The 13,809-nt window shown below is 43.5% G+C and overlaps 1 protein-coding gene across 1 annotated transcript; it reads right to left on the bottom strand.

The window, feature by feature from the left end:
• Positions 1-7,522: 7,522 nt before the first annotated feature.
• Positions 7,523-9,058, bottom strand: LOC125546400 (tricetin 3',4',5'-O-trimethyltransferase). The gene is made up of 2 exons (XM_048710658.2): positions 8,567-9,058; positions 7,523-8,427 (listed from the first exon to the last, which is right to left on the bottom strand). Exons 1-2 carry the CDS (start codon positions 8,962-8,964, stop codon positions 7,755-7,757), a joined length of 1,071 nt encoding a protein of 356 aa, XP_048566615.2. The 5' UTR covers positions 8,965-9,058; the 3' UTR covers positions 7,523-7,754.
• Between the last annotated feature and the right edge of the window lie 4,751 nt (positions 9,059-13,809).

The following is a 13,809-nucleotide window of genomic DNA, read 5'->3' as shown; positions in this document are numbered from 1 at the left end:
TCAAATCATATTAATGCTCAACGCAAACACCAAATAACACTTATTTAGGTTCAACACTAATACCGAAAGTATAGGGAATGTGCGATGATGATCATATCAATCTTGGAACCACTTCCAACACACATCGTCACTTCACCCTTAACTAGTCTCTGTTCATTCTGCAACTCCTATTTCGAGTTACAACTCTTAGCAACTGATCCAGTATCAAATACCGAGGGGTTGCTACGAACACTAGTAAAATACACATCAATAATCTGTATATCAAATATACCTTTGTTCACTTTGCCATCCTTCTTATCCGCCAAATACTTGGGGCAGTTCCGCTTCCAGTGACCAGTCCCTTTGCAGTAGAAGCACTTAGTCTCAGGCTTAGGACCAGACTTGGGCTTCTTCACTTGAGCAGCAACTTGCTTGCCGTTCTTCTTGAAGTTCCCTTTCTTTCCCTTTGCCCTTTTCTTGAAACTAGTGGTCTTGTTAATCATCAACACTTGATGCTCTTTCATGATTTCTACCTTCATCGATTTCATCATCATGAAAAGCTCGGGAATCGTTTTCATCATCCCTTGCATACTATAGTTCATCATGAAGTTCTACTAACTTGGTGATGGTGACTAGAGAATTCTGTTAATCACTATTTTATCTGGAAGATTAACTCCCACTTGATTCAAGCGATTGTAGTATCCAGACAATCTGAACACATGCTCACTACTTGAGCTATTCTCCTCCATCTTTTAGCTATAGAACTTGTTGGAGACTTCATATCTCTCAACTCGTATTTGCTTGAAATATTAACTTCAACTCCTGGAACATCCATATGATCCATGATGTTCAAAACGTCTTTGAAGTCCCGATTCTAAGCTGTTAAGCATGGTGCACTAAACTATCAAGTAGTCATCATATTGAGCTAGCCAAACGTTCATAACGTCTGCATCCGCTCCTGCAGTAGGTCTGTCACCTAGAGGTGCATCAAGGACATAATTCTTCTGTGGAGCAATGAGGATAATCCTCAGATCATGGATCTAATCCGCATCATTGCTACTAAAAAATTTCAACTTAGTTTTCTCTAGGAACATATAAAAATTAAACGAGGAGCAACATCGCGAGCTATTGATCTATAACATAGATATGCTAATACTACCAGGACTAAGTTCATGATAAATTAAAGTTCAATTAATCATATTACTTAAGAACTCCCACTTAGATAGACATCCCTCTAATCATCTAAGTGATCACGTGATCCAAATCAACTAAACCATAACCAATCATCACGTGAAATGGAGTAGTTTTCAATGGTGAACATCACTATGTTGATCATATCTACTATATGATTCACGCTCGACCTTTCGGTCTCAGTGTTCCAAGGCCATATCTGCATATGCTAGGCTCGTCAAGTTTAACCTGAGTATTCCGCGTGTGCAAAACTGGCTTGCACCCGTTGTAGATGGACGTAGAGCTTATCACACCCGATCATCACGTGGTGTCTGGGCACGACGAACTTTGGCAATGGTGCATACTCAGGGATAACACTTTTTATCTTGAAATTTAGTGAGAGATCATCTTATAATGCTACCGTCAATTAAAGCAAGATAAGATGCATAAAAGATAAACATCACATGCAATCAAAATATGTGACATGATATGGCCATGATCATCTTGCGCCTTTGATCTCCATCTCCAAAGTACCATCATGATCTCTATCGTCACCGGCATGACACCATGATCTCCATCATCTAGATCTATATCAATGTGTCTTCACATGGTCGTCTTGCCAACTATTGCTCTTGCAACTATTGCTATCGCATAGCGATAAAGTAAAGCAATTATTTGGCACTTGCATCTTATGCAATAAAGAGACAACCATAAGGCTTCTGCCAGTTGTCGATAACTTCAACAAAACATGATCATCTCATACAACAACTTATATCTCATCACGTCTTGACCATATCACATCACAACATGCCCTGCAAAAACAAGTTAGACGTCCTCTACTTTGTTGTTGCAAGTTTTATGTGGCTGTTATGGGCTTAGCAAGAACCGTTCTTACCTACGGATCAGAACCACACTGATAGTTTGTCAAGTTAGTGCTGTTTTATAACCTTCTCAAGGACCGGGCGTAGCCACACTCGGTTCAACTAAAGTTGGAGAAACTGACACCCGCTAGTCACATGTGTGCATAACACGGCGGCAAAACCAGTCTCGCGTAAGCGTACGCGTAATGTCGGTCCGGGCCGCTTCATCCAACAATACCGCCGAACCAAAGTGTGACATGCTAGTAAGCAGTATGACTTATATCGCCCACAACTCACTTGTGTTCTACTCGTGCATATTACATCAACGCATAAAACCTAGGCTCGGATGCCACTGTTGGGGAACGTAGTAATTTCAAAAAAATTCCTACGCACACGCAAGATCATGGTGATGCATAGCAACGAGAGGGGAGAGTGTTGTCCACGTACCCTCGTAGACCGAAAGCAGAAGCGTTAGCACAATGCGGTTGATGTAGTCGTACGTCTTCACGATCTGAACGATCAAGTACCGAACGTACGGCACCTCCGAGTTCTGCGCACGTTCAGCCCGATGATGTCCCTCGAACTCTGATCCAGCCGAGTGTTAAGGGAGAGTTTCGTCAGCACAACGGCGTGGTGACGATGATGATGTTCTACCGACGCAGGGCTTCGCCTAAGCACCGCTATGATATGATCGAGGTGGATTATGGTGGAGGGGGGCACCGCACACGGCTAAGAGATCCAAGGGATCAATTGTTGTGTCCTTGGGGTGCCCCCTGCCCCCATATATAAAGGAGTGGAGGAGGGGGAGGGCCGGCCCTCTCTATGGCGCGCCCTAGGGGAGTCCTACTCCCACCGGGAGTAGGATTCACCCTTTCCTAGTAGAACTAGGAGCCCTTCCAATTAGTAGGAGTAGGAGGGAGGGAAAGGGAAGGGAAAAGGAGAAGGAAGGAAGGGGGCGCCCCCTCCCTAGTCCAATTCGGACCAGCCCATGGGGAGGGGTGCGGCCACCCTTTGAGGCCTTTCTCTCCTTTCCCGTATGGCCCATTAAGGCCCAATACGAATTTCCGTAACTCCCCGGTACTCCCGAAAATACCCGAATCACTCGGAACCTTTCCGATGTCCAAATATAGTCGTCCAATATATCGATCTTTACGTCTCGACAATTTCGAGACTCCTCGTCATGTCCCCAATCTCATCCGGACTCCGAACTCCTTTGGTACATCAAAACACATAAACTCATAATATAATCGTCATCAAACTTTAAGCGTGCGGACCCTACGGGTTCAAGAACTATGTAGACATGACCGATACACGTCTCCTGTCAATAACCAATAGCGGAACCTGGATTCTCATATTGGCTCCTACATATTTTACGAAGATCTTTATCGGTCAAACCGCATAACAACATACGTTGTTCCCTTTGTCATCCGTATGTTACTTGCACGAGATTCGATCGTCGGTACCTCAATACCTAGTTCAATCTCGTTACCGGCAAGTCTCTTTACTCGTTCCATAACACATCATCCCGCAACTAACTCATTAGTTGCAATGCTTGCAAGGCTTATAGTGATGTGCATTACCGAGTGGGCCCAGAGATACCTCTCCGACAATCGGAGTGACAAATCCTAATCTCGAAATACGCCAACCCAACAAGTACCTCCGGAGACACCTGTAGAGCACCTTTATAATCACCCAGTTACGTTGTGACGTTTGGTAGCACACAAAGTGTTCCTCCGGTAAACGGGAGTTGCATAATCTCATAGTCATAGGAACATGTATAAGTCATGAAGAAAGCAATAGCAACAAACTAAACGATCAAGTGCTATGCTAACGGAATGGGTCAAGTCAATCACATCATTCCCCTAATGATGTGATCCCGTTAATCAAATGACAATCTTTGTCTATGGCTAGGAAACATAACCATCTTTGATCAACGAGCTAGTCAAGTAGAGGCATACTAGTGACACTCTATTTGTCTATGTATTCACACATGTATCATGTTTCCGGTTAATACAATTCTAGCATGAATAATAAACATTTATCATGATATAAGGAAATAAATAATAACTTTATTATTGCATCTAGGGCATATTTCCTTCATATGCATGATTGCTGCAACTCTATAGAGTTCTTGACGAGCACAAGGCCAGAGCCGACGTGGTCTTGCTTGCGGCTGCGAAGAAGAAAGCTCGTCAGTTGCAGTACGAGGTGCGCTGGGTTGCCGTCTCGCAGTACTAACACATCTACCTAAACAAAAGATGACCAAAACTCAAGCGCAGAGGCAACGACTTACCTTGAACAGGGAGCAGTTCATGATGGTAACTATTACTAACTTTTCATTGTTTCAAGCAGTCAACTATATGTTTCGTGCTCACATGTCATGCTTCCAAAATTTGCATAGGTTGTTCCACGTTGGTGCTATGGAAGGCATGACGGATGGGCGAGTTTGGTGGACAGGTGGCTCGGCAACGATGCAGATTTTGCTGCCAAGAGCATCAAGGCCCGGGCTAACCGTGGAAAAGACGGGACACACGGCTAAGGAAACAGGAACAATTGGGGCTTCAAGGCCATGAAGGTATATCTATATGCATGATGCATTTTTGTTATTCTTTACCGTCATGTTCTTATGTATGCCTAACTTTTGTTTGACGTTGCAGGAGGACAAACTGAAGAGGCCGCTCTCAGACATGGAGTCGTGGAAGCTGGCCCGCAAGTGGAGTGATCGCAAGGACTGCGAGAGTCAGTACTACGGCAAGACCGAGGAGCACCTAGAGTCTTACACTCAGAACTATCAGAAGTTGCATCCGGATGTTCCTGTTCCTGAGGTCGCCCAGTCTCAGATCGACGATACGGCAGTGGTGGCCATCCAGGGGAAGTCACATGGCCGGTATCCGTGTTTCGATGGCTTGATCACTCCTTCGATCTCGTACACACGGCTTCGGGCTACCAACCCGATCCAGTTAGAGAGTACGGGGCGTTCACAAACTCCCTTAGCCCGCCAGCATGCTGTAAGTACGTCCCCTTTATGTTCTTTCTCTCTAGCATTCTTAGTTTATTTTCAGCATCGCTCACTTAGAAACAACCTAAATTATGTAGGCATATAAGGCCTTTGTCAAGCATAGGAATCTCGAGGTGCGAGAGTACTTGCAACGAGTGAAGGCAAACGATGATTACAACTGTCAGATGATGACGATTAGTTTTGCCCTCTTAAAACCAAGCTAAAATTTTGCACTTTCATTCCTTCTGACCTTCTAATTTGCTTGTTTAACTAACATCCAGGCTATGTTGGCATCTTGGAGTAACCGCACGGATCCACCACAAATGGGATCCCCACCACCACATGCGGGAGAACCCCCACACGTGCCCACGTTCGATGAATGGGTGGCACTAGGCAGTGATAGTCCGGTTAGTACATTTGCCTAACTACTGACAAACTAGTTCTCGTTCATTCAACACTATCATATCATATTTACCGTTAGAATCTTCTCTCGAACATGTAGGGGACCGGTGGCTCGACTCCTACTTCGTCGACCCCAGTCACTCCGATTTGGCAGAGTGATGGTGGTCACGGTGGCAGTTTTGGCGGAGGTGGTCTTGGCGGTGGTGGTTTTGGCGGAGGTGGTCTTAGCGGTGGTGGTTCTGGCGGAGGTGGTCTTGGCGGCGGCGGTCTTGCTTGATGTTGATGATCGTGCATGTGGCCATCGTGCCATACCTTTCATGTCCTACTTATGTTTCATGTCTTGCACTACTTTTATGTTCATGAACTTTAGCCGGTGATGATATTTAGATGATGGACTTGACTATGTTTAAATGATGATAATGAACTTGAGTATGTTTAGATGATGAACTGTCATATTTCTGCATAATCCCATATTATTCTGCTTTGAAATGCTGTCAAATTAATTGAAAAAGAGAAAACAGGGAATATATATATATGTATATATATATATGTATATATATATGTATATATATATATATATGCGCCCAGGGCTTCCCAGAGCGCACCATGTGGCAGGGCTATGCCTACGGCAAAGCCGTCGGCATAGATGAAAATCTATGTCGATGGCTTCGCCGTAGGCATAGCACTGCCGCCAAGAGGCACCAGGGGACGACACGTGGCACGGCTATGCCTACGGCAAAGCCGTCGGCATAGATTCTATCTTAGGCATAGCCCAGCCACCAGGAGGAACCACTGAATGCCACGTGGCAGAGGTATGCCGACGGCTTGGCCGTCGGCATACCTCTGCCACGTGGCTTCCCGTGATTCGACAGCGCTTTTGACGGCGCCGTCCGTTGCCGTCAGGCGAAAAACATTGCCGACGGCTAAACTATGCCGACGGCTGATGCCCGGCCGTCGGCATAGGGACGACGGCTATACTACACCGACAGTCTGACAAGACTACGCTGACGTGATCTACGCCGATGGGCCTATGCCGACAACAGCCGTAGGCATAGATCTATGCCGACGGCAAATGACCTATGCCGACGGTCCTAGGCGGCCCTGGGCCGTAGGCATGGGCCGTGAGTCCGGTAGTGACTGACCAGAAAGATTATAATAAAGAAAGAAAAAGACCGCTGGCTAGTCTAAACGTAGGTTCCACGCAACGGTGACATAATCCCACTTCCTGGTTGATAACTACTACTCCTCTATTTGGATGGACAGAAAGTCGTTATCCCTGTAGATGGCTGGTCAGATTCACCTGGTACTCCGGTTGGTCTAGTGGAGTATCAATCATAGTCGTTTGGAAGATCCAGTGTTTTGATAATGAAATCCAGAATGGTAACTCGGTGCTCCATCTTGAATGTAGGAGTTCTTTCGTTCCATTATTTGCAATGATTGCAGCCAGAAGCTTGGGTGCATCCACTTAACAATGCCAGTATTAATATATTATCTGAGGATCTATAAAAAAAAGGCAGCTTAGTGCTTGTAGCTCCCGCTTGCGCAGGGTTCGATCACTTTGGGTCTATTATATGCAACTTTTTCCTACATTTCTGTAAGATGCTGTTTTCAGGACTTGAACCCATGACCTCATGGTTACAAGGCAGTAGATCTATCTAAGCAATAAAACATTCATAGACAATTTTTCCAGAGAAAGATCAATAATACTTCATTTCATTGTATACTCAAGAAAAAAAAGTATACTCAATAAAGGAGTGAAATCATGTCATCATTTATATCATATAGTATATAACTATAGGATACCCCACGTGTTGATGCAAGAATTGGTTGATGAAATTTTAGAATGATAAGCAAAATTTAAAATACATATGACTTGTTATATTTGATTATGTATAGTTGTACTAAAAAAAAGAGTATGTATAGTTGTAACAATATTTATTGAACATAAGTAGAATAACTGAATGAAAAATATTTTTCCATGCATGGTTGAATGGTGTAGTTGTTTTTTTTCATGCATGACTGCATGTTAAGATGGGCCTTATCTCATTCATAATGTTATAGTGAGGTTACATCCTTGTTAAAATAAATAAGTTAGTAGGGATGACTCTAGATATAGATCAATAAGATACACACAACCATTTTTCTTCAACAAAGGGTGGAGTTTAATACACACAACCATTAGGAGCAATTAACATTATTAATGGCAGTACATTCTGAATCAATCGATGACACAAACATTAGAATTTAGAATGATTCAGAGAATGACAAAATTAAGGGAAACCCAAGAGAAAGTACACATGCAGTTGAATTAATGCATCAGATGGGAGGACGTTGTTCAGGACCATCTACTTAGTGAACTCGATGGCCCATGCGTTAGCGTAGATGTAAGTGGTCTTCATGGTGGCGAACCCGGCGCCCTTGGCCAGGGCCTCGAACTCCCTCTCGTACCTCTCCCTGCCACCTGGGTTGTGCGCGAGCATGATCATGTCGACATGGAACACCCCCTGAGCCTTAGGCGTGGCTTCGGGGTTCACCGGCAGGATGCACTCCACGAGCACCACCTTGCCGTGCGGCGGCAAGGCGTTGTAGCAGTTCTTGAGCAGCGTCGCGCAGTGCTCGTCGCTCCAGTCGTGGAGGATCCACTTCATGAGGATGGCGTCGCCCGAGGGCACCTTCTGAAACATGTCGCCGCCGGCGTGGGTGACACCCGGGAACGGCGGCGCCTCGGAGATGACGTGGGGAAGGTCGAAGTTGATGCCCTTGATGGTGGGGTAGTGAGCGGTGATGGCGGCCACGGTGGCGCCGACGCCCCCGCCCACGTCGACGAGGGTGTTGAGGCCCTCGAAGCCCTTGTAGGCCTCGAGGAGCTTCTTGGTGATGATGATGGAATGGTTCTTCATCCCCTCGTTGAACACGCGGTTGAAGCGCGGGTCCGTGCCGTGGTACTCGAACGCCGACATCCCGTACGCCTTGTTGAATGGGATGCCACCGTCGAGGACCGCATCCTTGAGATAGTACCTGAAAAATGGTACGGTATGATTCACCCACACATTTGGAACATGCATGTGCTCTGCTTGCCACATCTTTTGCAACAGGGAGATGCTACTACATGAGGGCAAACTAAGATGAAGAAAGAGGGATGATCGATCTAGCTCACCAGCTCTCCATGAGGACCTTGTCCTGGTTCATGAGCGCCAGCGCCGACATGGAGACGCCGTCCTCGTTGGGGGTGAGGTACTTGCACACCGGCGCGGCGCCGTACCGCCGAGAGAGGCGGCCGTCCTTGCCCTCCTCCGTCTTGCACGACACCACGTTGTACGAGGCCAGCAGACGGAGCATGCGGTCCACCATGTCCGGCGCTTCCGGATTCGCCGCGGAAGGGAGCTTGGCAGCAACCTCAGCGGGAGTCAGCAACTTGCCGCCGGCGGCCATCAGGGTCTCGAGGAGTCCCAGCTCGATGGCGTTCTTCAGCGTCATCGGGAGGATGGACGACGAGACGAGCTGGAGAGCGTACATGCACGCATCCTCGTCGGCGCCGGCGGCAATGGAGCCCATCTCTGCTTGCTTCTGCCTCTCCGGAGCCGAGCTGCTGCTACGTGGCGGTGAGTGTGAGCGAGCGACTGAGCGATGACCTACTTTGGAGGGAGGACGGGAAGGGGCTTGGTTATATGGGGCTTTCTGGCTCACCAACCACCACACCACACCACACCAACTGCTTTTTCTTCTTGGTCTTGAGGAAAAGCAAAGGATGGATATGGCACACCGGAAAGTTGTACTGTTACATTATTGTTGTGGTTGTGGTTTATAAGTAGGTTATATATGCTTTTATTTCTTCATAATGTTGTGTTTAGGTGTACTAGAAACATAACATCCACCCAAATACTGGTTGATGAATCATTGCATAAGATAAAGTGAAGATGGACAATACGTGGTAAATACTTGTACTTCCATGATTGAAGATGATAGATTGGATGTTTTTCCGCAAAAAAAGAAACATATGTGTAGACAGAATAATCTTGTACTATCTCCGTCCCATATTAGTTTTCGCTTAAACATATGTATTTAGCACTGAAATACGCCTAGACACATTCATTTCGGCGACGACAGAGGGTGGAATGAGATGGGCCAAACGCCTTCAATTTCATGGGCTCTAGTTTACACGTTCAATTTCAAGGGCTCAAAACAAAGTTTGGATCTTCATACTTTCTTATTAGGGAACCACATAATAAATATCGCCCGGGACCGGAGAACAAGGTCGGCCCTAAGATCCTAAGGAAAACTATAGAAAGGTCTTCCACAGACTTATGTTGCGACTACGTATCTATCATATATAGTGCACATCTATATTTATACCTACCTAATAATAATAAATAAATAAAGGGACATGCGTTTCTCTGATTTTTTGAGCAGATCACTTATATTATTATTTTTAACAAAATTCTATCCAAGGTGGTACTAATTTGTTTCTCCCGTTTTTTCGTCCGTACAGGGACCTCCTATATGATGATGCAGACCGCGATGCACAGGCTCGACACATACTGGGCTGGCCCACCAATGGCACATCTATATCTATACCTACCTAATAATAAGAATATTAATAAGTAAGATTGTTTTGAGCAGTTCACTCATATTATAATTTTTCAATTTTTTCTATACAAGGTGATACTAATTTGTTTCTCCGGTTGCCACTTTTATTTAAAGTATGATGTAAGAAAATCCTAGAAATGAGGGAGCTCGCAAGTATTTCATCCCACCACCTCACACTACCGAAGTGAGAAGCTTGCCACTAGAGTGGGCGGCTATTACGGACTACAAAAAGCATGAGACATGAAAGTATCCAAAGCAGCGATCATAATTGAACGCATTTTTGAATAGTATTCTATTTTTTCTTGTATTTTTTTAACAATTTGGAAAAGCCAAATATTTTTTTGAAGGCAAATAATTTATGAAAATTCAAATAATTTTGCAAATATGACCAATTTTGGGAATTCCAAACATTTTATGTCAAAACCCAAACAATGTTGAAATCGCAAATAGTCTATTTTTTTTTGAACAATTTAGTAAAACCCGTTCATTTTTTGGAAATCATGAAACATTTATCGGAAACACGATTTTTAAAAAAAAATATGAACAATGGTTTACACATTTTTTGACCAATATAACCTATTTTGAAATATCAAACAGTTTAAAAAATTGAAAAAATTCTTGAAAATTCGGAAAATATTTTTAAAAACAAGACAAAATTTGAAACAATAAAAAAATTGTTTTAAACATGAGCACTTTTGTATAAAAAGGGGACAGTTTTTGAAACTCAGAAGAAAATTTGGAAAATGTGAAAATTTAATTTTATCTATGATTTTTTTTGAAAGAGGGAACTTTTTTGAACATGTGAACAAAAATTGAAATAAGCAACAATTTATGAACTTCCGAACAATTTTTGAAAAGCGTGAACATTTTCAATTTTGTGAAAGAACAAGCGAACATTTTTTGAATTTGTGAATAAATTTTGAAAACGGGAACTTTATTCAAAGGTTGAAAATTTTTTAAATGTAAAAAAATCTGAAATGTACAAAAATTTATCTAAATCTTGAAAATAATGAAAAAGGAAAATAAACTTGAAAATGAAAAGGAGAATAGAAATCACGAAAGGGAAAAGGGGGAAAAGAAAAAGAAAATAAAAGAAAAATAATGAAAAAAGAAAACAAACTGAAAAGCCAGTAAAAATTGTTTCAGGAACTTACTAGAAGGTTCCGAAATCTTGTTTGGAATCTTCCATGAGGTTCTCAGAACTAGACTCTGTCGATGACTCGCTCGCTGCTAAAATGGGTCAGGCTAGTTATTCGTCCACACCTTCTCTCCTGTGTGTTTCCACTGCAACTTGGCGCAATGTGCGTTATATAGGATGACGGTAAGTTCACCTAAATTGTATTTTTGGAGTGTATTTTCTATTTGTGTTTTTTTTTGAGAATTCTCGTAACCTTTATTGATCAATGTTCAAGGGTACAAGAACTTTGTCAGGAAGGGACCCCAACCACAAATATCGGCCTACGGCCAAATTACAAGCATGCTTGGCTAGAGCATGAGCTTCAAAATTAAAACTCCTATTTTCATAAGCAAAATTACATATCTGAAACTCTCTCATCGTGAGGGAGATTTCTCGGATAATTGCCGCATTACTTCCTCTACTCCCTTGATGGATTTCCTTGATGAGCGCCTGGCAATCTGACGCAATATGCACCTGATGAAGATTAAGATCAGCTGCTAGCGCAAGTGCTTCTCTCGCGGCATATGTTTCGAGCAGCAAAGGATCAGTAACACTAACTACCAAGGCTGAGCAGCCAAGGTAAAGCCCCTGTTGGTCGCGGCAGATAGCTGTTGCTGCTCCTTGCAAACTGTCTCGAGCCACAGCTCCATCAGCATTCAGTTTCGCCTTGTTTTCTGGTGGGGGAAGCCATCACTGCACCTTCTCCCTCTGTTGGCCCTCGACCTGTCTTCCCCGCACTGCCGTCTCACACACGGACAGATCATGCAGATAAGATTGGACAAAAGCGTTCGTTAGTTGGGGGCTTTGGAAAATCGACTCGCACACGACCTTCCTTCTTGCATACCAGATCGCCCACAATGTGACCACCATTCTTGTGAACTGATCATGATTCAGCTCCTCGTGTAAATAAAAAATCCAATTTCTCGTAGTTGATTGCTTGTTCTCTGTCAATGTTTCTACCAAGTTTTGATCTTAAAGAGCCCAAGTAGACCGAGCCATTGTACATCCAATGAGAGCGTGTCTCCGTGAATCTTTAGTCCCACAAAAAGGGCAAGCATCTTCAACTGACATATTTCTCCGTTTAAGAACATCAGTGGTTGGTAGCGAATGCTTCGCTAGCCTCCACATATATATTTTCACCTTCGAGGGCACTTTCATTTTCCAAAGCGAGGACCATGCACTCTCCTCTCTACTTGTGTCTGATGCTCCTCCTCGTCCCTCTAACCAATTCTCTTGTTGAGTCTTGGTTGTGATTTGCCAAGTTAAATGTGTCTGTGAGTTGCCTGCAAAATCAATGAGCCTCCACGAGAATCAATAAATAAATATTTGGATAATTAAATTGGACGTACTACAAAAGATCCCATTAATTAAATGAGATTATGGGCTAGGAATTCTATGGCTGGATGGGCCAATGGGAGAGAGAGGACCCCGATTAAATAAATGGACTCGAAAAGGAATTAAAATTAAAAGAAGGAATAATGGGTGTGGTAATTAACCCACATGTGCAGGTGTTTGAATAGTGATTTGAGGGCTCAACGTATAAGATGCATGGACATATTGGCTTTGAATTTATTGGCAACATAACATGACGGAGGAGGAGTTTGGCAACTTAACAAACTCACCGCCTTGAGATTGATCTTTGTTTCTTTTTTATCCCATGTTATAAATTTTTCTTAGAATGTGATGACCAAAATCACCGCCTTGAGACTTATCACGTTTTTCATAAATACATGGACAAGTGACTACTGTCGACTATGATACAAAGAGGAAAAGTGGCAACTCACTAGGGGTGCATGACAGTTTGTTTCTTCCATTACAACGCCCAGACATGTTTGCTAGTACTGTACAAGGTTTAAAAGCCATTCCAACTAGGCCTTAGAGCATCTCTAGCCTTTCCTCTAAAAAATAATCCCCAGACGCGCCCAAAACTTTCCTCAAAACCGAGGAGTTAAAAAAAGTGTGCACCTAGCACTTCCCCTAAATCTTAACTCCCTAAGAAAAATTTCGCGGTTAAATTTTCCAGCATGTTGGAATGTATGTTGATGTCCACTGACAAAAAAATTAGATTAAAAAACATTTACTATTTCTTTCAGATTTTAATGTTCATGCTGGTGTATTGGAGCTTGACAACAAAAAATCCATGTCGCTGAATGTATGCTATATAAGCTTTACTTCCCATCTATCGTGAATCGAAGTGCTCATATTCCTTAGGAAAACGCTACATGATACTCCCTCCGTTCGGAATTACTTGTCTCAGAATTAGATATATCTAGAACTAAAATACGTCTAGATACATCCATTTCTACGACAAGTAATTCCGAACGGAGGGAGTACGTCAGAAGAAATGGGAGAAACACATGTATCCATGCATGACTAGTTCAACATGTTAGACTGATCAAACATGATAAATATCAGTTCGATCAGTTTCTGCCGAGTCACACGACGGTGACGTGCATCTACCATTGGGCTCAACTAGAGCGATGCAAAGCGCGATTTTCTGTTGGGTGCTCGGAGAGAAGGAAAATGAGGCACACGATGCAAATCCATCAGCCGAATCATGCGGCAGAAGCAAGCAACGCCGAAGAGGCCGATGCAGATCAAAAGAATTTGAATAACCAGCGCAGCAGGGGCAGAGC

This window comes from Triticum urartu, chromosome 3A (assembly GCF_056163025.1).
Source record: "Triticum urartu cultivar PI428250 chromosome 3A, HENAU_Tu73, whole genome shotgun sequence".
NCBI lineage: Eukaryota > Viridiplantae > Streptophyta > Magnoliopsida > Poales > Poaceae > Triticum > Triticum urartu.
The sequence above is the reverse complement of the archived record's forward strand: the minus strand, read 5'-3'. Positions and strand labels throughout refer to the sequence as shown.

What these genes read in the sequence shown, in the direction of transcription:
- LOC125546400 (XM_048710658.2), bottom strand. Translation starts at nt 8,964, where the DNA reads ATGGGCTCCATTGCCGCCGGCGCCGACGAGGATGCGTGCATGTACGCT. An exon ending in AAGGTCCTCATGGAGAGCTG is followed by an intron (nt 8,428 to 8,566) that starts GTGAGCTAGATC and finishes ACCATTTTTCAG; the next exon opens with GTACTATCTCAAGGATGCGG.